General features: G+C 40.6%; 3 protein-coding genes and 1 long non-coding RNA gene across 5 annotated transcripts; 1 reads left to right on the top strand and 3 right to left on the bottom strand.

Annotated features, from left to right (window-relative positions):
* Window positions 1-1642: 1642 nt before the first annotated feature.
* On the bottom strand, window positions 1643-2556 carry LOC135594185 (transcription repressor OFP13-like). Its single transcript, XM_065084597.1, has one exon. The coding sequence runs from the start codon at window positions 2404-2406 to the stop codon at window positions 1750-1752; it is 657 nt and encodes a 218-aa protein (XP_064940669.1). The 5' UTR covers window positions 2407-2556; the 3' UTR covers window positions 1643-1749.
* Window positions 2557-6358: 3802 nt separating this feature from the next.
* LOC135594184 (uncharacterized) lies at window positions 6359-7263 on the bottom strand. The gene is made up of 2 exons (XR_010480024.1): window positions 6951-7263; window positions 6359-6859 (listed from the first exon to the last, which is right to left on the bottom strand). It is a non-coding gene; the product is annotated as an uncharacterized LOC135594184 (long non-coding RNA).
* A 2940-nt stretch (window positions 7264-10203) lies between these two features.
* On the top strand, window positions 10204-18604 carry LOC103996778 (SH3 domain-containing protein 3). Of its 2 annotated transcripts, none has more exons than XM_009417765.3 (10): window positions 10204-10496; window positions 12518-12640; window positions 13058-13127; window positions 13264-13412; window positions 15069-15170; window positions 15282-15479; window positions 15565-15627; window positions 15713-15802; window positions 15875-15949; window positions 18229-18604. In XM_009417765.3, exons 1-10 carry the CDS (start codon window positions 10443-10445, stop codon window positions 18346-18348), a joined length of 1044 nt encoding a protein of 347 aa, XP_009416040.2. In that variant the 5' UTR covers window positions 10204-10442; the 3' UTR covers window positions 18349-18604. The 2 variants fall into 2 exon arrangements, with proteins under 2 accessions (XP_009416040.2, XP_064937871.1); XM_065081799.1 differs by lacking the exon at window positions 18229-18604 and adding an exon at window positions 18110-18176.
* Window positions 18605-18982: 378 nt separating this feature from the next.
* Window positions 18983-21295, bottom strand: LOC135592387 (putative pentatricopeptide repeat-containing protein At5g37570). Its single transcript, XM_065081798.1, has one exon. The coding sequence runs from the start codon at window positions 21254-21256 to the stop codon at window positions 19553-19555; it is 1704 nt and encodes a 567-aa protein (XP_064937870.1). The 5' UTR covers window positions 21257-21295; the 3' UTR covers window positions 18983-19552.
* Window positions 21296-25260: the final 3965 nt, after the last annotated feature.

The raw sequence follows: 25260 nt of genomic DNA, 5'->3' as shown, positions 1-25260 counted from the left end.
GAGCTTGAATCGAATCAATTGCTAGAGCCAAAATTTGGGTTTGGAAGTCTTTGATACTGGACAGGTATCAGGTACATTCATTGATGTAGAGTAGCCAAGTCAAGCCCTTTTGTTTTTCTCAAAGAATAATAGAGTGAAGTTGATCCCCACACACACAGAATTAATTGCTTGAGTAAGGTGCTTGACACCACCTTCACAGAGATCTGAACTCATAATCTCTTCAGAGGTGTGTGGTAGAAAGCCATTTTTCATTGGAGGAAGCTGCTTCAGACACAATTGTTCTGTTCTCACCAATGTTCAGCACTACTAGCTAGTCTTCATCAAAAGTCCAATTTTTAGTTAGCATAATGGATCTCTTAGTGAAGAATCAATGTGACAAACACTTTGCCATTATACTCCACTCAAGAGGGCATCATTCACTGCAAAGGAAATAATGCAAGCTTTAGAAGCTTCTCTTTCTTGTGATACAGAAAAGAATCCAATTTGCATTGGCCTACTGTCCTTATCCACCATGCATACACCCATTACTTCAACAATAATTCCATGTGCAAGCTTTGTCATGTTGCTTAAATAATCCACTAGCAACTGTCACTTAACTTTGTCCTACTTCTAAAGTCAGCTACTCTTCCCTCAATCATCATCATTTGTTGTCAATGGCACTTGATGTCACTTGAGATTTCTTATATTGCGTGAAGAGAAGCCATTTTGAGTTAACTCTGTTCACAGCAAGGCAGGGGTTGCCAGGTTGTATAAACTATGAATAGCTCATGGATTTCCTTGGAATCCATCAGCTTCAAACACCAATCGAAACCAACATGCATATCATGTTATGTTCTTCCATGAATATTTCTGTAGAATGTGTCTATATAATATTATGATAAGATTAATTGACCTAAACTGATGGAAATGAGCTTGGCCTCCGAGAGTTTGTGGGTGGCAAACCATTTTTATTTGCTCACAAACTGCTGGATCTTCAGGCCAAGCTGGTAATTGACTGGCTCACCTGTGCATATTCCCTACATTAGAACTCTAGAACATTTAATTGATAGCAAATCCAGTGAGTAGACGGCTACATCAGAGGTTTCAAGAATTGCTTCAACCCTGCATGAATCCAACATGAAAACACAAAGGATTGCAAGTAGTCATTAACCATAAAAAGGGGAAACCACAAGCCATGCATTCCATCACAGCATTTGTTCCTTCATGAACTGATAGTTTGCACCTATTCGACAACATCGACAGTTCAGCCCCAAGCTCCTACTGGAGAAGGATTTGGACTCAGTGCTCTGATGTGAGCAATGTTTGGTTGTTGTCATGATCTGCTGCAGAAGCAGTGCTGTCCAATTTATCTATCGAGCATTTGTCTTACCGTAATAGATAACTGGGCGATTGGCCACGACTGTTATGAGCCTTTCATCTGCTATGCTAGAGGACAGCCGGCCTTGGCTTCTTCAGCTACAAAAAAAAGGACTCTTGCAAAAATAATATGAGCTTGATAAGTATATTACATGATATAAAACTATCATGCCATACACATAATAGCGAACGCTGGAAAGTATTCCTCTGTCATTGGACATCTGAGAACTTAGGTGAGAGGGAGGAGGGAGAAGTAGCACAGAAAGAAGGAAGAGAAAGGTGTTCATAGCCATCAGCCTTGAAGGTTTAATATCTGAAAGCTACCTGACAATATGAACTGGAAGTGCTCAAAAAAGAAGATCAATGTACATATTTTCTTGGATCCAAAAGAAGTTAACTTGATCTGCTTCCTTCTTCCTCTTTGATTTCCTCCATTTCCATTGACTTGGAGGGTGAAAAAGAAGATGGAAGAGGAGAAGCGAAGCCTGCAAGCAGATCCACGAAGGCTCCAACTATGAAGCCATGAGTCTTCTTCCCGTTGACGCGTAGGTACCACTCCAGAAGCTCCTCAAGCCGCTCCCAGTCTCTGAGCCCATGAGCCACCACCATCTCCTCCATGGACAGCCGGAAGTCGCGGTACGGGTCTTCCGACTCCATCGCCAGCACGACGCTGTCCTTGAAGGGTAGCTCTCCGGTCTTCGCCTCCTCAAGTATCGAGCTCGTCTCGCCGGGGCGGAAGAAGAGGCGGTCCGACCGCAGCCCCCGCACCACCGTCTCCACCGAGTCCCCGTCCGAGTCCTCCGACGCCGTGGAGAAGCTCTCCTGCTCCTCCGACGAGCGGGTGAAGAACGAGTCCGTGGAGTCGAAGTACACCGAGTTCACAGTCTTGTAGATGGCGCCTCCATCGACGTCCCGGAAGGAGCTGGTCCTCGGGTGCCTACAGGAAGGCCAAGGCCACGAAGGAGGAGGAGGAGAAGAGAAGTAGCAAGAAGGCTTGGGTGAGTCCCTAAGCCTGAACAGGAAGGAACTCAAGCTTAGCTTCTTGCCCATCTGGTCTTCCCACAGTAGGGCGAGGAAGGAGGAGAAGCGGTGGGAGGGATTTAAATTCTTCCCTCGAGCTTTGTGGCATGCATTAATGGAGGGGGTGTGAGTACGTGAGGGAAGCTTGAGGTCAGTTCCTTTTAAAACTGAGGGGGGGGATGGGGGAGGGAAACATGAGAAGGAGAAAGGGTTGGTGGGGTCACTCATGTGGGCATTAACTATAAGGGTTTTGGGGACTACATTTACATTGAATACATCATTCAATTGAGGCTACACTAATGTGCTCCTAACATGTATTTTGAGCTTTGTTTACAAGTCTATAGGTTTGGTGAGAACATTAATGGTGCCAAATTATGTTGTCCATCATGTCCAAAATCTCCTCAGACCTCTCACTCATCACATCTTACGATGGATTGTCTGCTTCTACAATTAAGCACCAAAGGCACATCTAATTAGTACCTTGGAAGCAAATGCAAATCACAACAGATGATGTATGGAGTAAGAAGAAGGAGAGATGAGGCAATGATTTGTTGGCCTCTAATATATTGAAGGAGTCCTCATCTGTGTGCCTTGAGCTACAGGGTTTTTAAGGTTTATATCACACCCTACTTCTCATCATTTAGTGGCAGAAACAAGACTACTGAGACCTGAAGAAGCCATCAGCAAGCAAATTTTCCTGAAGGATGGAGTTAAAACCCTACTGTGATATTTCCCATTACATGATCTTTATGATCTCTTAATTATTCACTTGGTCCCAAGTTTCTGAAGCAGAGTTTGTAATGGGGGTAATGGACAAACTCCACAATCTTCTTCCTGGCCAAGTGAATGATTCTGTGATTGACATGTTTGGACACATTGTGACAATAACAGTGAGAAGTAACTTTCTTCACTGCCCAAAGGACCATTTCTTCAATCTAGAAAAAATATAATGTGTTGAACCAGTAATCACAGAGTATAAAAATCTAGAAATGTGGTTTCTTATTTTGATTTGTTTTTCCATACAAACCTTTGATCTACATATATTTGCATTAGTTTTATTTTTGATCAGTTTTTCCAAAAACAATTTCATCTTTTTTCACTGTTGTTCTTACAACTACACAAACTCCCTTGATGTTTTTTCTTCTCATACTGCATCTACATCTCTTGTACAGCAGCAGGCAAAATCTTGTGTTATCTCTGGATCAACTATAAGAAAATTGAATTCACAAGAAAAAGGTATAAGATGCTGAACCCTATTTATGTTGAGAATTTAACAATCCGAAAAACTTGAACTTGAGTTATGAGTCACTAGACTCATAATTTCTCTCATTATTTTTTTTAGTCATTCATTCTTTTAAACCTTGACTCTGTTCATAGCAATTTGATCATCACCAGATGTTGCCTTTCTTGGGATTTATATTTCAACTTCTGCCATTATGATTCTTGTTAATGTTTCATACTGTGTCACTCATCTCTATCATTAGACAACTAGCTAAACTTTCAGTGCATCACTGATTGCCTGTTCCAAGGAACTACATCAGAATCAGATAGAATAAAATAGAGACAGAGGTAGGGAATATGTATGCATGGACAAGCCACCATTTTTCTTCTTTCTCGTGGAGGATTCCTTGCAGCTCTGCGCCAAGAAAGCTTATCACAGACACCTTCTGCACCATGGCAAGCATATCTCGACTGTCATGCTTGATATCTCATGAAAAATACTCATACTTCAATCTTGGTGTGAAGAAGACACTCGTACGAAGCAAATAATTACCAACTTGTCTCCACAGTACGAATCTTTTGTGGACCATGTCCTGCTCGCAATTATCTCAAGGCATCTCAGTTGACTACCTGTGATTGATGTGGGTAGTTCATTATAATCTAGTTTAGTTGGAAGCATTAATCTTTGCAATATCAGCTCCTTCAAACAAGTTCTCCTTGTAAGCCCTCCTTACTTGATCCAGGAGGAAGTGTCGTTCCGATGCAGTCTTGCAGAAACGATAGGCCATGGGAGTCATTTTAGCACCTTAGGAGGGCTTAGACAAAGATTTATAGATTGGCTAATGAGACAAGGCCTCACCTTTGCTTTAGATTATTATCTACTCGGATAGCAGTCATAGACTATGAAGCGTGTCTCGCTCAAGTGGGCAAGCAAACAAAAGAAAATGAGTTGATGGATCGGACACCAAACCTGTAGTCTCTCAGCCGTTTGGTGAGGGTGCAAGAACTCTGCTTGAAATAGTTTTGGCTACAAAGCATATGTTATCATGATTGGTATCTTGTGGGGAAGGAGTGGAACACACAGACTTTTCTGCACTTGTTTATGGCTTTCTTACAGGAAAGAAGCAAGAATCTTATCGGTAGCAACCATCAGTGTGGTGGTGCATCAGAGTTTATAACATCAATTGAGGAAGAAGATAAAAGTGATCGATATGTATCCAAGTCCTCTCTTCATAAAGCAGTCTCTAAAATCGACCTTCTTAGCATGAGAAATCTGAAATCTACAGAATTTTACACGAGAAACATGGAGTGTTGTTAATCTTTAGCCCATGTAGTTAATCCAAATTCTTCACGAGAAGGTCATTGTGCCATGATCATCATGTAAAGAGCAATTTCTTGGTTCATTTGATCCTTCTTCCAGAAATCTACAGCTTTACAAGAATTTGAAGAAGCTTCATCCCATTATGATACCACTTCACACTGTATGCATGCCATTCCAATTTCCAAGCCTACAAGAATCTGAGTAGCTCTGGCCCATTTCAGATTGTTTTCTCTGATGATTCCATGGATGGTAGCATCTGAGGTAAGAAAAAGCAGGATTAAACCTTACATCTTGCCCAGAAGAGAAGCCATTTACCCCTCCAGACTGTAGTAGATTTTACCTTCTTTGAAACATCATATCTGTCCTTGTTCTAAAAGCCATCTGCTTCCAGGTAAAACTCCAATTCGGAATCTTACTTTCTTGGCAAGCATTGGAACTTACTGAAACCGAGTCCTTTAAATCTCATACCCTTTGTTCCACTTCCAATGCCTCCGAAAGTGAAACATGACAAATTTAATCAGATCTTTTTCTTTTGTGGTAAATTCTGCTCACCTGAACTCCACGCACTAAAGATCTTGAGTGCAGATGGAAAAGTATACACAAGGAGATGCAAGATTTCCTTGTCTGAGTCAGATGTTTCAAGCACATCTCAGACCTGGTCTACCATCCATTAAAACTAAGAGAAGCTTCCTTGTACTTCTTTTTTGCTTCATTTCGCAAGCTATGTGAATGGTTATCCATCTTTCTGTTTGTCCATGCACACAAGAAAAGAAGCCGGTGTGCTGATGCTGAACTGTGAAGAGGCTTTAAATTTCAACAGTTGGAATTCTATTCTGCTCACTTCCCTGATTGTTCCATGTAGAGTTGCATGCCCCTTTCGAACTCCCCTCCATTTATTAGTCACCTACAGCAAAATCTAGTAGTCGGTGCGAGGTGGCCACCTACATGGTTGCTCGCTTTTGCTTCCATGGCGCGGCGCTCTATTTCCTCGTGTAATGAATGCTTCTTTGCTTGATCGCCCACGCCAACCATTCAAAGGTGGTTGGCGACTTCATTTATATCTGGGCTTCTTAGAAAAGTACATGATTCTACATCTGATGCTCGTGCCTTTGATCTGTCTACCGTCCTCCTATGAAACCATGGTTTGCACTTTGCATACCCCTACCGTTCTGTATTTAATCCTTTGTTCTACATGACAAGGATGTTCACTTCGAAACACATTCAAAACTACTGGCGAAATAATGCAAGAGATGTTCTCAACCATATCAATTATTAATGCATTAAATTCACTTTTCATTGGTTTCCGGTAGAGATTAGTCTACCATTTCAATGTTCCTTTCTTTGTGGATAGCCACGCAAACTCCATCTTGTATAGCTAAACTCGCATGATCATGGTTTCCCCTCGAGTACTTCAACTTGATTACAGATGCAAACAGAGGGTTATAAGATGAAGCCAAGTGCTCATTCCTTGAATCACAGCTAACGTAATTAAAGACAAGAGATGACTGGTACTGAAAGAGACAACCGAAGAAGGAATGAATCACGAAGAAGGTGTTTTGCAGGGAGGTTTAGCACATCCTGCTCTTCTTGCTGCTGTTCTTCTTGTTCTTGGTGGTGGTGTTGTGGAAGAAGTTGAGGGCGGTGCTCCAGCACTTGGGACACTTGAGGTCGTCCGCAGAGAGCATGACGTACATGAGGCACCGCTGGCAGCCGGCGAGCACCATGGGCGTCGCCACCTCTGTGCTCACCGGGGTCATCATCCCCAGCTCGGCCTCCGACGACGACGACGCCGTCGTCAAACATGAGCTCGCCGGGGAGGCGTCATCGGCGACGCCCATCCTTCTCGATGCGTCCCCCCTGGCCGGCATCAGCGAAAGGTTCAGCTTCAGGTCCAGAGTCTGGCTCCTGCGGTTGTCCCGGCTCATCCTTGCGATCGCTCACCTGAGTTCACAAGCAGGCGGAAATGCTCGGTTAGAAGAACGGTGAAAGCCGTGCAATAATACACGACTGCAATCAAGGAACATGGTCTAACCCTGACAAAGATGGAGAGGCAGCGGTGAGCAGCGGAGGCCGACTTCGCAGAAGCTACACCACCGCAAGGATGTGGGCGATCCTGGCTGAGGAAGAGAGAGAGCTCCCGATGCCTTTATATAGGGAGATATAGAGGGTCAAAGCAACAAGCACTTTGTTTCTTCCACGTCCATCTTTACTTCCTTCTCATTCCGAGGAGGGAGAGAGAGAGAGAGAGAGAGAGAGAGAGGGGAACGGAGTAAAGAAATAGTAGTAGTGAAGATGATGACTGTAACGTGCGATCGCCACCATTTATTTCTCCAAGTAAAAGTGACAATTAAATTAACCAAAACAAGGAACGAAATAAAAACAAACACAAGTCAACTGTGTGTGTGTGTGTGTGTGTGTGAGCGTGTGGGAGTTTGAACCAACGAGCTGCTTCTTTACGTGCAAACTTTAAGATGAATGATATCGATCGGTGTGCATTAGTCTGTGGACGTGCGATTAATTGTATCACCATATCTTACTAACACATGTACTTCCTACGCTTGCATCGATGATTAGAAAATATTAGCGGTTTGTACTTCCCTTGCCGTTTAAATCAAAACTATGTTAGCATAATGGTTTTGAGGCCCCAATTTAAGATTAACATAGCATTAATCATGGTGTCAGTTGAGACATCCATATTGATTACTATAATGTTATAAGTATCGAGTTTGAATCCACATATTACTATATATAAATATATGTGTATATATATGTAAAAAATAATAATATAATACTAAAAGTTTAGAGTGGTAAATAAGTAATCTTAAAAACTTTGAAAAGGATAGATACATCAAAACCCCGAAATTGAAGGACCGGAGATGCAATTAATAGTATCAGCTCGGGAGTTCACTAAATCTTAGACATGTACTAAGCCGGCATTAAATGATTAGAAGAGATTAGTGATGTGTGCGTGCCTCTTTGTAAGCAATAGTAAAGGCACACCTGCTTCGTTACAGCTGAAAATTTAAGAGCGCATCTAATCTAATTAAGATCTTAATGATCTCGATCCGTGTGCGTCCATCACTCGACGTGCTAAAAGCCTCGAACTCCATGCAACTAAAATGACGAACAAAATTTGCCTCTTCTACAAATTATAAGCATCCCTATTTGATCGATCTGAATCATACGTTCACCGCCCATAAGAAATCATCCACAAGTGATTAATTCCAACCTCGTGAAGAGACTCCGATCGTGCAGCTTTGCCTCTTCTTTGTCCTTTGTCTTTGCCCATAAAACTATAAGCATGCATCAACGCCCTCCTCCTTGTAAACTAAGAACCGAGTTGGATCTCCACATTCAATGAGTACAAAGGTTGACCTTTTGCATTTGTTTACGCCCGTATTCTACCATCCAAGTCAAACATCAAGTAGGAAGGAAACAAACAAGTGTTTCATATGTTGGGTCTCTCTCTCTTTCTCTTTCTCTTTCTCTTTCTCTTTTCCATTGATGAACACAGCTGTTAACCCACAAAACGGTGGTGAGCTCGTATTATAATCAAGACAAAGATTTTTGAAGTATTTCTGCTGAATCTCATGGAACTTATTTTGAATTATCCATGCACATTTTTCCAAACCTTGAGTCATGACCTCAAGAACATGTCTCCTGCTGAGTGCATTACGTGGAGAATAAGCGAACGATGTTGCATTACATGAGGGTGATACTTTACTCGCTTAATCGTGTAGTTTGCCGTTGCTCACGAGATATGTAGTGGAGAATTAGTGCTCCTCTTAGCTCCTAAACAAGAGATAAAAGTATTCATTAATGAGCCAAGCAATCCTCATCACTCAAACACAAAAGTAAACTAATGAAGCATATGGTTAAATAGTGGCTTATTTGTATACACCATGTGCCATTAATCATGTCTACCCAAGTCCATGGATGTACCTTGAGGAGATTAATGGTGGAAGGGGATAGAAAAATGTGTTGCAAAGCATTGATTGGAGATGCTCACTTAATTAAATGTGGGAGATGGATTAGTGGTGGATGGTAGCAGCCAACTCCTCTCAACTGGTGAGGGAATTATTAATGCTTCCTTTCAATGAGTCAACAATTCTTGTTTGGCTTTGCTGTGGATTAATTGAATATTTCCATCACCTTTTCGCCCATGAAGGCAACATTTTGTGAAATATATGAAGAAGGTTCAAGATATTAATATAGTTTGGTAAAATATCACCATATTCCAAATCTTAAGGTATTTGAGTCATTATCATACAGTTAACTATTAGTTCTAATTTATTTTCTTGATGGTATTATTTAACTATGAGTACACAAAAAACACATACAGTTGTATCATCCATTATATATATATATATATATATATATATATATATATATATATATATATATATATATATATATATATATATATATATATATATACACACATACACACACACACACACACACACACACACACACACAATTAAGAATTTGTAATATTCCACTATATTGGTTCACCAATAAAAAATTAATAGAATATTTAATGAGAAATTATAGTGATTAACACATTGTATGCGTAGATATGATATATAATATTTTAATTTGTTATGTAATAGTTGAATGAAAGGAGTAAAACTAAAATGAAAGAAACAGGATGATGCTATTAAAGACGCAATTGGGTCGCTTTCGGGTCCATGGGATGTGGTCGGGCTCAACCTAATAATAGCATCACCAATAGTTACGATGGGTCACATTGGCTCGGCCGCAATTGGGTCGCATTAGGATCTTGATCCGGAACTCGAGTTTGACCCAAACTAGACCATTGCATCCTCACCGTTGGAACAGACTGTCGCGCAGCGAGAGCCCTTGGATCTCAGAGCCTTGCAACGATCATTCTCGGCCACTACTTCTCATACCCAGCGCTGGTGACGGGTTGAGTTATCTATCGATGGGTCTTATGCGGGCTCCACAACTGTGTCCAGTCATCAGAAAGGTGAACTCGCAGGTAAATAATTCACTAATATTGTCTCAGATTCGATTGGGTCGCATTAGAATCTTGATCCGGAACTCGAGCTTGACCCAAACTAGATAACATCTTCACCGTTGGAATTATTTGTCGCGCAGCAAGAGCCCTTGGATCTCAGAGCCTTTCAACGATCATTATCGAACACTATTTTCACCCCGGTCTCTCGTGATAGGTTGAGGCAACGTAGACAGGTCTTATGCGAGCTCCACAGATGTATCCATTCATCAAAAAGGTAGAAATTCGGGTCACGGAATATAAAACGTCCGTTTTGTCACCGTTGTCTTGGCGTTCTTCTCCCGTGCCGATCCTTCCCTTTCTGTCTCCCCCACATCCTCCCTCGTTTCGATTTCGCTTTCGCTGGCAGATCCGAGTGATCTGAGCGCCGAGCCTCTGCCAAATCGTTGATTCATTGGGAGATTTCTGGTGCGGAGTTGCCGGCAGCAGTAGGAGCTTCCTGAGGGTACCGGTGATTGGCTTGGGATTGGGGTTTTGGGTGCAAGAATGGACGCGCTGAGGAAGCAGGCCAGCAAGCTGCGGGAGCAGGTTGCCAAGCAGGTGATGTCCATTTTTCCTCTCTTTCCGGTGCCCCATTCTTAGCTTTTCATTTCTTCTGCACGAAGATCTTGCTTATATCCGATCCATTTTCTTTCATTTCTCTTTGGATTCTGGAAATGCTAGCTCCAATTTGGGTAAAATTAAGTTTTCATGATAAAGAGAACAATTCCCATTTGAAACTGCTGAATTGTGATTTTTTTTTTTTGGTTATTGATCATGTGAATGCACTGCTCATTTGAGTGCCTCCGTAGGGGAAACTGAGTCAAATGTACAGTTAAAGGTGTAATTAAACAGCGAAAATGAACTTTCTCACCACTAAAAGGATTAGTACAACAAAGTCTCGTACAAGCACGTTTTAACTTTTAACTAAAGAAGCATCGGTACCTGCATGGGGGACTGATATGAGAGAAAACATGTGCACCGGTGCCGCAGATCTTGACACTAATATGATCGGAACAAATTGATTCTTTTAGGTATTAATGGTATAATATGCAGAATTGAATCAGAATGTATCTTACCAAGTAATTAACAAAAAAATGTACTTTATGCACTAAGTTTGATCTTCCAACACAATATCCTAGCATGTATAAAAGTTGATCAGAGTGTATGATGTAAGAATACCAGGGTTCAACTTCTTTAAACATCAGGGCAACAAGAATTTTCACAACTCAACTTTTCAGTGTCAGGGCAGCATATATCTGAATAATTTTTGTATGTTGATGTCTTAGTCAGTGCAGAAGATGTATATTTTTTTGTTTATTTGAGTTTTACATATCTGAATATCTCCTGTAGAACCACATTCTAATATAGTGTCATGCTGAAGGTACTTTGACAAAGTTCCATTTTTAGTGTGTAATGGAAATGCTGTCTTTTTGAAAATCATAGAGGAGGCTACTGCAGGTTATTGCATATGCATTGGCTGGAACTTGAACATTTGAACTGGAATACAAAAATTTTAGAAAACCAAACCAAGTATTTAACTTAGAATGCCAGTGGCAGATTGTGTGTGGAATGATATCTCACATGGTATGTTTTGTCATTACACGCTATGTTGATGCCATGCTAAAAAACTTGTGCCCATGGCACATGTTGGGTAAAAAGAGAAAATTTTTGTGTGTGAGAGAGGGAAAAGAAATGGCATCCATTACTGTTAACCTTTGTCATACTCTACATTTTCCATTATGCATCGTTCTTTTACCAATGGTCTCAAGGTTGTCCAAACAAGAATGTTGCTTTAGTTATCTGATACTGAGTGTGAATCTTTTTGGTAGATGTTCACAAAGTGTGAACATGCGTTTGTTTATATATTTTGGGCATGCTTCAGAATTAAATATATGGCCCTTTATTGAACTAAATATGTGAAGAGGACCTGTAGAACACCCTAATTAAAATGGTCTTAATTATCATGAGGCCTATTGTTATGCTGCCAGCCGTTTTATAATTCCATCTAACTACTACGTGCTATTTCAATTATTTAGAGTGAGTTGAATATGATGAATAAACAATGGAGGTCATTTATTGATGGAAAATAAGACCTTTTATAACTCATGCGGCTTTTAGAAATTCCTCCTATTAAAAGGCTCCTCTCGTTTCAGAACCTATACTCTTCCTGAGTCCAAGGCAGTTTGTATAACTGACCTATTTTAAGGCATTGCTCTTATTTATTAGATTATGTAGAAGAAGAGAAAGATTTAATCTGCTTTTCTTTCTTTGTTATCAAAACCTATCCAAATTATTTCACACAATATGTGTCTATAGCATCCTTTATTTGTCTTTAAATTGTCTAAAGCATTCATCTTTTGTTTTTACACTGAGTAGCATAACTGGATATTGTTATTTATATTTTTTCTTGCCATTAGCTTGTTATCTTTTACAAGTCTTTGCATATATAATTTTAATTATAGAAGAGTTATTAAAATTTTCTTTACAACTCTTCTATTGTTGGAGTTGCATGTGGTTAATGTGGTTTTATATTTTATTGATCCTACATGTTTATAATTTTTTATTTTAATAAATCTCAGGCAGTGTTAAAGCAGTTTAGTACGAGTGGTTATGAGAGCTCTGATGTGATGGTTATTGATGAAGTTGAATTGCAGAGACATCAACAACTAGAAAAGTTATATAAGTCTACTCGTGAAGGAAGGGTAAGAAAGAATGGGCTATACTGTGTTTCTGCTCTTTGATTTTCTTCAGTGTTCATTTTTGTTGTGATGTTTGTCTTTCCAAAAGTTCCCTTGTTGTAAGTAGTCCATAATCACGTTTCTCATATATTCATTCTGCATTGCACTTTCAGCGTTTTAGATAAGGAAATTTCCTGAGCATAAAAGTATTTTCACAAAGAATGTAACATTCATATATCCTACATCTTAGGATGCATGTGACTGTTTACTTTTTGGCCAGACTATTTCCATGAATATGCATAGTTGTCAAAAGACCAGTGTACATATTCTGTTTTGCATAATCTTCAAGATGTACCATTCTTGTCTTGTTATCGTGGGATAGGAAGTTGAATGTCGATGACAAATGAGGTTGTCAGACTTGAATTTCTTTTTTGGTTTCAGGATTTTCAGAAAGATATTGCTCGTGCAGCTGAAGTCTATGCATCGATAGGGCATAAACACATTGAAATTGGTAATATTTTTTACTTTTCTTACATTTTTGTCCTTCGTGATAGTTTTATAGTTTGTTGTCTTAATTATGTTTTGGCATAATGAGCAGTCAAATGATTTCAGACATGCATGCACTTATCTAAAGTTTTTTTGTTAAGGGACAAAACTGTCAGAAGATTGCTATAGATATGGAGGTGAGAATCATGCTAGCGGTGCAATTTTAGCCAAAGCAGCAGCATTATATGGTGGTTCACTAAGAAATGTCACGAAGGAGCATGAAGATTTTGGTTCCTTTCTATCTTCACAGGTTCGTTATATCTGATCCCAAATGAGTATAAGGAAATATTTGAACTTATAGCATGAATTGAGAATCTGGTATGTCCATGAGATTTTTTCTGCTACTTAGCTTTAAGCATATGACTTCAGAAGTTCTCAGAGTTGTTAGAATCACTTACCATTTCTTGATATCAGAACTTTGTCATGTGACATTGGTTAAGTGACATGGTATCTTGTCTTGATTTCCCAAATATTCCCAATTTGGGGTAATAAGGCCCTCTTGTTTTTAGCTATGCCTCAGTAAATTTTCATCTATGTTGTAGCTTACATAATATTTGGAAACATTTGTTATTCATAAAATATTGGATTTGAAGACCAAGCAAAAAAGTTAGGTTTTTTGGAGCTTGTCTCATGTCTTATGTCAAAATTCACCTGTTTAGGTTTCATATGGCTTTTGTCTCTGGTCAATTTTTGTGGTACCAATTTTTCATCCTTCTGTGATCTCTCAGTTTGCTCTTTTCTGTTTTCATTGTCTACTAGAAGATTCCTATCATTTCATTGTTTATGAGAAAGAAGCTAATGGAATGGCTTAGCTTTTTGTTTAATATTGGTATTTCTCTCAGCTGTCAAAGTAGTTCTTTCAGTCCTCATATAAGAGCGTAAATATTTTTCTCATTGTAATTGTAGGCTTTTTGTTGAAAATTTTTCTTATTGCTGATCTAGTCCTGAGAGTAGAAGCTAATATATATATTTACAAGCATATTCAAGTTATTGTTGTAACAGATAAAGGATCATATTCATTCAAGTTAAGAGTTGTAACAAGCTGAAAGTGTGTTGAACATGTTTTTACCTTGCAATTATATAGTTTCTACCAACATTTCTGATACACTTCAAACATCACAGTGAGAAGGGTGACATTGTGATTTCATTATCTGACGGTCCAAGATGTCACTCGAATATGTAACTAAAACATTTATTTGCCTTGTTAAGTTTCTAAAATACTTTTATTTAACAAAAAGAAAAGCAAAATGCCCTCTCTGTGGAATGCACAATTATTAAAATGGGAAACCAACATAACTTTCTTTATTGGTGTAAATGTGTCTAACATATGCACTAGTATACATTTTGGAGACAGAAAACAAAAAGGGTTGGGAGGAAATACATCGAGAAAGAGAAGTTGGATTTAGATTTACAGGATTTGGTGGTGGACCTGCTTGATGAAGATCAAGTGATGGAGATTCAACAGTGCATGCTTTCCAAGATGCTGCACTTTCTAAATTGTCTAAGACCAGTTTGCCCATCAGATCTGAATGCAAATCTTTTTTCTTTAATAATGGTTTTCTTCTGCATCTTTCATCGTCTTCTTTGCCTAATTAGCTAATTTTCGAGTTTACATTAGTGTACCAAGGATACATTTTGTTGCATTTTGAGATAAGTTATTTTCTGTGAGTCAAGAACCATCGCTGGTACCATAAATATTAAATGATAATCGCTATATTGCTACATGTTCTTTGATAGTTTTCCCATCTTGAAGAAAGCTATTTCTTACCTTACAATGCATGGTATGATCTTAATCCAAGGTGACCTATGTTTTTTCTTTTTCTTTCATCAAATTTCTCAAGCGGCACTGCAGCTTATCTTTCCTAATATGAGGAACATGTCTGATTTAAATTGTTTGATTGCTCAGATTATAGAACCATTAAAAGCAATGGCTACTGGTGCTCCACTGGAAGACGCTCGTGGTCTTGCTCAACGTTATAGTCGCTTGAGACATGAGGCTGAGACCCTGGTAAGGACTTGTTTGGTTCTCTGTCGGTGACATTATGTAGATCATGTATTTAGATATATGCATCAGGTTTATTCGCTTCTGTAGTTTCTGTTAACACTGAAACTTAAACAGGCAGGAGAAATCTCGAGAAGGCACTCTCGAGTAAGAGAATCTCCCATTCTGGAAAATACTGCAAAACTTCAAACTTCTGAAGCTAAAATGCGTGAACTGAAAGCAAACATGGCAGTTTTGGGAAAGGAAGCCGCTGCTGCATTAGCTGCTGTCGAATCACAACAGCAAAGACAGACATTTCAGCGTATACTTAACATGGTATGACCTTGTGATAAAAATAATGACATAACATCAAGTTATCACATTGCTCTATGTTTTATGTTGTTCATATTTACTGTTGAAGGTAGAGGCAGAAAAATCATTCCATCTAAGAGTTGCTGCTATACTTGATGATTTTGAAGCTGAGGTATCTACTTAGCATGTATACTATATAAAGCCTGTCCACTATTTGGAAGATTTGATTATTTTCAGCACTTATAAATTTTGTATAGATGGTCACTGAAAAACAACAAAAGGTGTCTGCACTTCCTTCTGTTCCTTCCCATAATCGTTCTGAGAAGGCCTTATATTTTCTTGCTGAGGTAATTTAAGATGAATTTAGCTGAGACTTTCCAATATGAGTATGTATTGATGCATATTGGTTATAATTCCAGGCTATGTATCATTTCAATGCTACTTCTGAAAAGGAATTAAGCTTGGTGGTGGGTGACTATGTTGTCGTACGGCAGGTTAGCTTTTTGGATGCATAGTAAACAGTTCTTTTCAAGTTATTATTTTATGTCAAATGATGCTTGATGTACTTGCTTGCTTGCCAGGAAAATCATTTTGTCAGACAGTTACCCCTTTATCATGACAATAATAATTTATGACCAACAATAGAACTTTTAAGTGAATAATCAGTACAAGTGGATCAAGAAGTTGTGATGGGAAAATCATAGTGCTGAAGATCATTAGTCAGTATATTTTGTGACTTTGCAAGACGAAGTTAGAGAAGAGAAAATAGTCTGTTGGCTTATAGGATAATATAGAAAATAACTCTGTGTCTCATCTAGTGTTTTTAATAGGTGCCCGATCACTCACTTAGGCGCTCGAGCAAGGTGAGACCCGAGTTTCTCACACAACCTCTGACCGAGGTGTTTTGATTAAGCACTGCCCAGGTGCTCTTGAGCCCAAGTGTCGGGCACCTCGAGCAAGCGCCCAATTGAAGAGGCAAGTTGGTACCGGGTGCAGTTTGTGCCTGGTTCAATTGAACCAGCAAGTTGGTTCAATTGAACCAACTAAAGTGCCCTAACAAAAACCCACCCCCCGGCCCAGCTTTGAAACCCTACCATCCGCAGCTCCCTCCTCTGCTGTTGCTTTTGTTCAAAGCTTCCTTCATTGTCAACACCTTTGCTCATAGCTTCCTTCGCCCTTGTCGCCTTCGTTTGTAGCTTCGTCCGTCACCACAACCTTCGTCCACAGCTCCGATCCCCCGACCCAGCTTTGAAACCCTATGGCCGCTACTTACTCCGCCATCCTTTCCTTCCTCACCTTCCTCTATAGCTGCCGGTTACTCCTCTTCTCTTTCCCCCCACCCTTCCTCTCTATATATTTTTTTATATTTTTAATATTCTAGAGGGGCTCGGGCGTTTTGGGACTTTGGTGCCTAGTGCTTTTAAAAACTCTGATCTTATCAGATGTTATCTACAATGTTGATATTTAGACACAAACTCCAAGCCTGTTCTCAGCATATATTTCAATTTCTTGTTTGCAGGAGTTACAATCATAACCTGAAATTTGCTACTTTGCAATTAAGGCTAGGAGTTCTTATAATCTTTTTAATTTTAAGTGGGATACGGCCATATGGGAGACATATACAGCAACAATGGTCCTGGCAAGGAAGCCTTCTCAAACTTGTCTACCAGTCTATATTTATGTGAAGAGATCATAGTACATTTATAATAAGACAAAGCTAAAATCTTTCTTTCTAACACAAAACATGGTTTTTCTTTAGCATCACTGAGGGTTATTTTATTAGTCATCACTGTTCAGATTGGTTATTTGGTGCTAATTCATATCCTTATTGTGTTGTCTTGCAAAACTTACATGAAATAGGACTGGCTGATCAATTGAACCATGGTATAGGTAGTTTCTGCAATGGTTTTTTTAGCGAACAGTCTCATACCATTGGCCCCCACTTTTTTCTAATTTTATATTCAACTAGCGAAGTTTTAAATTGTTCATCTTGGAGAAAATTTTTTGTCGGTGCATATCTACAATCTCATATATACCATTATTTGACTTTGTTTATATTAACTTGATTCAAAATCTTATGAGAAATTCTTGCACCCCCTCCTCTGTGTATGTGGTATAATAGATACCATTGTACTTGCTGTATGACTATTCATATCAAATAGTTTTTTCTAGATTGTGGTGAAGGAAACAAACAGAAATAATAATCAACCATCTTCTGACATATATGATGATGTTCAGTGGTATAGTTAGGCCACAATGTAGTGGGCTAAAATGGATATGATTCTTCACATACTCTCTGGGTGGTTGCACAAGCTGAGGGAAAAAAATTTATGCCTTGATATTGTGAAATTTTTTAGCTTCAATCTCTTTCTGAAACTGTTTGAATGTCTTTTGAAGATCTAGTGGAATATGAACATTAGAATTAAGGAACTTAATCGCTCATGTATGTTTGTGATTTGTAAAGGATCCTGATACCAATTGTTGCCAAATCTAAATATTCATCCATTAGATTGGTGGCCAAGCATCTGTTGATCATGTTTATATTATGAGATTTCTAATCACTGGATCTAATCTGTTTTGGTGTTTTCTTTGTTATTTGTAATGTCTAACATCCTTTTTGACTTGAAAAGAAACCTGCTCATCTGCTATTTCAGGTGTGAAGCTATATGATGACTTGGTGAAGCAATTACACTCATTGCTTCTATGTTAGAGTTGTTTGGATATCAATGTTATAGCATTGATGTTCTTTCCCGTGTCAACTTTGTGCATTCAGGTGTCTCCATCAGGATGGTCCGAAGGAGAATGCAGAGGCAAGGCAGGTTGGTTTCCATCAGCATACGTGGAGAAACGTGAAAACATCCCTCCTAACAAGGTCTTCTCCCAAGTATACTAATCTCGGATGCTGTTTCAACTTGTTGGTTGCGTTCGAGAAGTTTAGTTATGACTTGAAGAATGGATCCTCATATTCGTCTGGGCTAGCCGCTAGAGACTTCCGAAAGATGTTAGCGATTCTTTTCTGTAAGAAATGGATTTATGATGATATTATGATTCCAGTTATTTTTGTATGAGATTGAAATTTGAAGTCATAACAGTTCATGTTGTATCAGTATTGCCATTTGAGCCTTTTGAAGAACATACAGACTGATCTACTGTCGGTGTTTGATGAATAGTTGTTATTGTCCAAACCAGAAGTTACATGTGAATGCGAACTGTGTGGCTTTTGGGGATCAAATTGCTTACAAGAGACATGTTTATTTGGTGAGTAGGATTAGTTGGACTTGCTTTCATCTAACATCAAACATTTGAACTAGCATTAGTGCTCATCATTGACAAAGCGTACCTGACTTGTTCTTGATTACTGGACATATATAATGCTCTACTCTGGATAAAAGAATGTGCAACGTTGTGATGGATACTGTGAAAGTAAGGAACAAGTGAGATAATTGCATAGCAAAACATAACATATACGATTAATCTAACGCCAAGCCAAACCTTTTCCATATGAATTTAATTTGCCCATTGGCGCCTGAAAAGGGTGTATCAATTCATCTGCTACATTACTTTTCTGTAAGAGGCTCACATCTCTTTGTACATTTTAGGAACAATATTTCCTAATCAACCGATATAGTACTCAAAATCCAACTCGAGAATGTTGTCACATTACAATACCTTCGCGTATCAGTCATAAACTGACAGAATTCAAGCAGCCACCATTTTCCAGTACTGAGGTGAACATACATCAGCAATGCAGCAATGACAACCCATTTCAGAGACCTTATCTGCATGAACTTATAAACCCAGCATTCAATATGTGCTTTTGTGGAAGATCTCATGATGGGCAAAAATTAGTCAGCTGAGCTGATATTTGCAATAGATAGTTCTGAAGCATGTCTTGGCCGGTCTTGTTTTAGCCTTCAACAGTGAATTCTTCGTGTAACCAGAACAAGGAGATTAAGGCTTGTTTTCCCAGCCACAAAGAGCTCAGACATTCCATGCAAAGCCACACAAATGCTGGTCTCACGCCAGTTTTTCTTGGACCAAGTCCTGCAAATTCCCGTACCAGAACAAATCGATACCATGAACATTGTGTCTCACGGCTAAATCCAAGTATAACCAGGCACTTTCCTGATCCCTTTTCCTCTCATCATAGTCCTTAACTCTGATACATCTGCCCACCGATCTGCCACCGCATAGACATTTGATAGCAAGACATAGTTACCTGCGTTTGTCGGCTCGATTTCAAAGAGCTTTCGAGCAATAGTTTCTCCTAGTGATATATCACCATGGAGTCTGCAAGCCCCTAATAATGCTCCCCAAGCTCCGGCATGAGGCTCCACAGGCATTGATCTGATCAGCTCATAGGCATCCGTTAATCTCCCTGCCCGTCCGAGAAGATCCACCATGCAAGCATAATGATCTGGAGATGGAACGATCAGGTGTTCATTCGTCATCAAGTCAAAATACTGTCTCCCTTCTTCGACAAGCCCAGCACGACTGCATGCTGCAAGGACTACTGTGAAAGTGATACTGTCAGGCATGAGTCCTTCCTCAAGCATCTGATGGAACAGCCCCACAGCCTTGTCTCCGGCACCATGGAGAGAATACCCTTGCATCAGAGAACAGTAGGAGATTAGATCCTTGTTCGGCATTGATTCAAACAAACTGGCAGCTCTTTCCATGTTGCCGCACTTTGAGTTCATGTCTATCAAAGCAGCCAAGACATGGGCCTTGCTGAGATCGATCGAGCTCCGAGTGACATACAAGTCCACCCATTTCGCCAATGTGAGGCTACCCAACTGGGAGCATGCTGACATCAACCCAACCACCACAAATTCGTCAGGCTTGATGTTCTGATTGTACATCTCGAGAAAGATCTTCAAGGCGGCGCCTGGCTGACCATTCTGAGCGTACCCTGAGATCATTGCTGACCATGAGAACACATCCCGTTCTGGCAACTGCTCGAACAAGACCCTGGCCGATGCCAAGTCCCCAGCTTTGGCATAGCCATCAATCAACGAAGTGTAGGAGACAGCATTTCTCTCTGGCATTTTATCAAAAAATTGGCGGGCACTTACCAAATCCCCAGACTTGACGTATCCATCGATCATGGCGTTCCAAGTTACCACGTTTCTCTTCGGCATTTCGTCAAAAAGAGATCTTGCGGAGGCCAGATCGCCGGAACTCAGGTAACCAACGATCATTGCGGTCCAAGATACCTCGTTTCGATGTCGCATGGAATCAAATAGCTTCCTCGCTGCGCCAAGCTCGCGGCACTTGCCGTAGAAATCGATGAGCGCCGTCCGGACGAAGACATCGGCCTCCAGGCCGCAGCGGAGTATGGTAGCGTGGACAGAGGAGCCGAGTGAAAGGGCCACGGAATGAGAACAGGATGAGAGGAGAGAAGGGAAGGTGAATGCATCGGGAGGCAGGGGGGAGCGGCGGCGGAGGAGGTTGAATAGGGCGACAGTGGTGGGAAGGGGAGAGTGGCGGGCGTGGGCGGTAAGGAGGGCGTTCCAGACGATGAGGTTGGGGGCGGAAAGACGGTCGAAGGCGGACGAAGCGTAGGCTGGGGCGGAGAAGGCGGCGCAGAAGGAAAGGAAGCGGGTGGCAAGGACCGGGTGCTGCTCGAGGCCCTTGCGGATGATGCGGGCGTGGATCTGCTCGAGGCTGCGGAGGGAGCGGCAGGAGATGAGGAGCGCCGCGACGGAGAGTGCGGAAGACGAGGAGGAGGAGCTGAATATTGAGGCGGCAACGGCAGTGGCGGCGGCTGTGGAGGAGAAGCTACGGAGGAGCACGCTCATAGGGCGGAGAGTAGAGGAGGGATGGGCATAGGCGGGCTTCTCATTTCTTTTGTTAGTCTGAACACTATATATATATATATATATATATATATATATATATATATATATATATATATAATAGACACATACGAAATACATTGATATTTTCGTATCATAGTTCTAACTTAAAAGTATAACTAATGAATAATTGACTCGTTGATTTTACGTAATGCAAGGTGTTGATTTTACGTATTTGACTCGTTAAATCATGTAAGGTTACAATATCCGTCGCATGTCATCAACATGTCAACCACATAGCTCGACCATGTTAACCTCATGGGGTCGAGTAAATGGCTATATGACACTAATGTATCAGCTCAGTTGTGTGAAGTCAAGTCATCGACTCAGTATGGCCAACATGTTTGTCACATGGTTCTAGCATATTAGAGTGATGTAGTGTCGATATGTTGACCGTACATGTCGATCACATGGCGTCAACATGTCAACCACATCTTTTTTTTCTATAACACATGCCCTTCCCCACTTCTCGAGCTAGGAAGTATAGTGGAATTAGGTCAAGAAGTGGAGGGGTCCTTGTGGTTAAATAGTGACACTCGATGAGTCAATGATGTCGTATGCTCGACTAGACTACGTGTGGCGATGCTTAGTGAGCGAGCTGATTGGGTCGAGCATGGTGGCACACAATGGATCAACTTGGCCGGGTGTGATGGTGCACAATGGGCTGACTCAATTGGGTGTGATGACACGCGATAGATTGACTAGGCCGAGCACGGTGGCGCATGATGGACTAACTGTGTTGGATGTAGTGACACACGATGGGCTGACTTGGTAGGGCACAATGGTGGAGTTATCTATCACACACGAACTCCACCTCTATGGTTGTGTAAATTCGAGAGTGATATGACATCAGAGCACGTGCCACACTCACTTACGATTATGCTGGCGTGGTGGGATCTCAAGCATCCATCTACTATACTGATAATGTTATCTTTTTCGAGAGGGTGACTGATGTTGAGTAGCATTGTCTGGATTCTCATGAGTCGCCTTTTAATTATTCAATTATTGAACTAGTTAAAAACTTTAGTGTGATATAGTATGTTGACACAAATACCCTTAATCGATTGAGCATAGGCCAACCCACAACGGCATCGTATACTGATGGGATGTACAACTAGGAATATTGTCTTCAAGATTTTTGAACAATTGTCGTACCCAAAGGTCACATAAAGATCAATAATCCCAAGAGAGTGATAAAATCTCTTGTACAGCTAGTGAGGGTCAAAGATTTTGATTGGAGGTCCCTTGTTGTTAGACTAATCTTTTGGAAGGCATCATCGTATAAAATATCTCCAAAGCTCCAATTGTCAATCATGATGTTTTTCATCAAGACATTTGCAATCCTGAAGGAATAGTTTCATCGTGTATCTAAATGTTCTGTCTCCTTCATAAACATAATTGGTGGATCTCCATTATAATGGAATATTTTCATTTGAGGCTCTCTAGCATATGACTTTCGAGCAAAAGAGTTACTACCTTTAGTAGCTGGTCCATCGATGATCACATCTACAAATCATTCCATGGGCCCTTTAGGCCTTGGAAACATCTCGTGGACCCTTAGAAGGAATTTATTAATATGCCCTCTTTGAATCAACTCCTCAATTTATTTCTTCCTTCAGGGTGTAACGTTCTTTGGTGTCATACTCATGATCTTGATGAAAGCAAAAGACTTTTATCATATTCCTCATCATCGCTAAAGCCCTTAAAGGATAAGGTATATAAAGAAGTTCGTATTCTCATATTTGCATACACACCACTATACAAGACATGTTTAATGGTGTTTAATTGTGTAAAATTATATCGAGAGAGAATACGATCACCCTTTACTTAGTCGAACTGTCTCATTAGTTATCCGAACGAGGAGATAGATTCAGGAGGAAGTTTGGCAAACCACTCTCGTGTTGTGTCTTACAAGGTTGTAGGGAAAATCTAATAGATAAGGTAGTCCATAATCACATAAAGTATCATCTGGAAAGTAAATATTGTCTGGTGCTCTGATGGGTTGAACTTCCTATCATATAGATTTAGGGTTGGCAATTGAAAACACTGTAGAATTGGCTCCTTGTTTATGATATTGTTTTATTTCCTTTGAATGTCTTTGTTTTATTTCCTTATTTTATTGGCTTCTTGTTTATGATATAGATCTAGGGTTGAACTTTTCTTATTTTATTTCCCTCCAAATGTCTTTCTAGTCTCCGATCCATTTCATTGAGGTGGTCTCGAACATCGGAGGGGAGTTCAGTCAATTGCACCATTGATTTGTTTTGAATGAGGGTTTGAAATTTGGATTAGTTGAGGTGAGTGTGCCTACGAAGATACATTGGCTTAAGTAGAATGTGACTCAATCATGAGGCTAGGAATTGGGAAAGGTGATGACATTAGAGCTAGGAATTGTTACCGTAAGTAACTTTTTGAGCCGTGGCCTCGGGGCCGACGCGGCTCGGTTCTGGGTCCGGATGTCGAGGATCTCGGGCGGCGTCCCTCGGGGTCTCCTTGCGGCCGGGCACCGTGGTCCGGGGCGATTGTTCGGGTCGACAGGTCGGCGGTTCGGGTCAGGAGGAAACTCTGCCGCAGCATCGGGAAGAAGCGACACCGTCTTCGTTCCTGCACACAGGTCGGGTCGGGGTGCTCGACCCGACCCCTCTGACGATCAAATTAGAGAAAGAAGTGGAAGGGATTGTGGTTGAGGCAGAAGAAGAGCCTCTGAGTGTTTTTGTCTCTGAATGAGTTCTCCCCTTTTGCTCAGGACTCAGGGGTATTTATAGAGGAGGTTTGATGTTGTCTGATGCGCCAACCTGTCGGAGACGAGCCGTACCTCTGGTAGCGCTTGTCGATGTCATGGGCGTTGCGTGGAAGGCCGAGCTGCCGCGAGGTGTGGGGGGTGTCAGTCAGCGCCATCTCCTGCCTCGGCTGGGTACGAGGGTCAACCGAGGAGGTTGTTGGGGTACAGTCGGCGTGGGTGCGTGTCGTGTCGTTGTTAATGTTCGCGCTGGGGCAGTGTGCCGCGACAGGGTGTCCCACGTGGAGATGATGTATTATGACAAATCGGGGGTGTTATGTCAAATCAGTTTCTATCCCTATCAGGAATGATGGTGTGAATAGGGTAGGTTGTGATTGCCAAACTAATTGAGTCAAGAAGGTACAGGGCTACAATTTGAACTATCCTGATCAAGACCTAAGGTAATGGTGTAAGCTATTGGGGAGGAGGTGGCTAATTAAAAGTTGAATCTTACATAAGTTGTCAAAATAATATAGGATTAGGAATATGGAGCGTAGAAGTTGGTTCAGCCAACACCCTGAGTTGCCTAAGCCCTGGAATCATCATAACTAGAGGATTCAATAGAGGTGTGTTCAGGGCTATCAGACTTGGTCCATTCGGACTCAGGTCCTTAGGGTTAGGTCAAGATGGTCCAACAAAGTTTCTTTTAAACATTCTGGTTAGTTCTCCTTCTAATACTAAATTATTAAATTAGTTTTTTATTATCCAAAGTGGAAGCTGATTCAGATTTAACCTAGTTCTTTTCTTGATCCAATTTTAAGTTGAACTTCTCCGTCAATCATTAGAATCTTAGAAAATTATATCGGGGCACTCCCATCAATACCCTTTCAATACATAATTTAGAAAACAAGTTGAATAGACCTTAAGTTTTTTATGTGTATTGTGACACATCTACAAAACCCTTTTTATAATGGGTCCTTATATTGTTACCTTTGTATGGTGCCATGCTTGTCCGAACATGGAACTAATTTCATGTGTAATCATCATTAGCCCACGCTAAGTCTAGGATTGCATAACCTCCTAGAATGTGGTGTGGATATGATGGCAAGGGTGACCATTTGGGTAGAGAACATGGATCTATGGGGAGACAATGTGCTTCTCATGGGAAAGTTACTAACCATACGTGTGTCATCCTCCTAAAGCCCAGGATCCAACCCATTAACTATGC

This window comes from Musa acuminata, chromosome BXJ1-9 (assembly GCF_036884655.1).
Source record: "Musa acuminata AAA Group cultivar baxijiao chromosome BXJ1-9, Cavendish_Baxijiao_AAA, whole genome shotgun sequence".
Lineage (NCBI taxonomy): Eukaryota > Viridiplantae > Streptophyta > Magnoliopsida > Zingiberales > Musaceae > Musa > Musa acuminata.
This window is presented reverse-complemented; position numbering and strand designations above follow the sequence as displayed.

Bases quoted from the DNA above. Each gene is read 5' to 3' on its own strand.
- LOC135592387 (XM_065081798.1), bottom strand. From the start codon at position 21,256: ATGAGCGTGCTCCTCCGTAGCTTCTCCTCCACAGCCGCCGCCACTGCC.
- LOC135594185 (XM_065084597.1), bottom strand. From the start codon at position 2,406: ATGGGCAAGAAGCTAAGCTTGAGTTCCTTCCTGTTCAGGCTTAGGGAC.
- LOC103996778 (XM_009417765.3), top strand. From the start codon at position 10,443: ATGGACGCGCTGAGGAAGCAGGCCAGCAAGCTGCGGGAGCAGGTTGCC. The intron at 15,171-15,281 runs GTAAGGACTTGT...AAACTTAAACAG, and splicing joins GACATGAGGCTGAGACCCTG to GCAGGAGAAATCTCGAGAAG. The intron at 15,950-18,228 runs GTTAGCTTTTTG...TTGTGCATTCAG, and splicing joins ACTATGTTGTCGTACGGCAG to GTGTCTCCATCAGGATGGTC.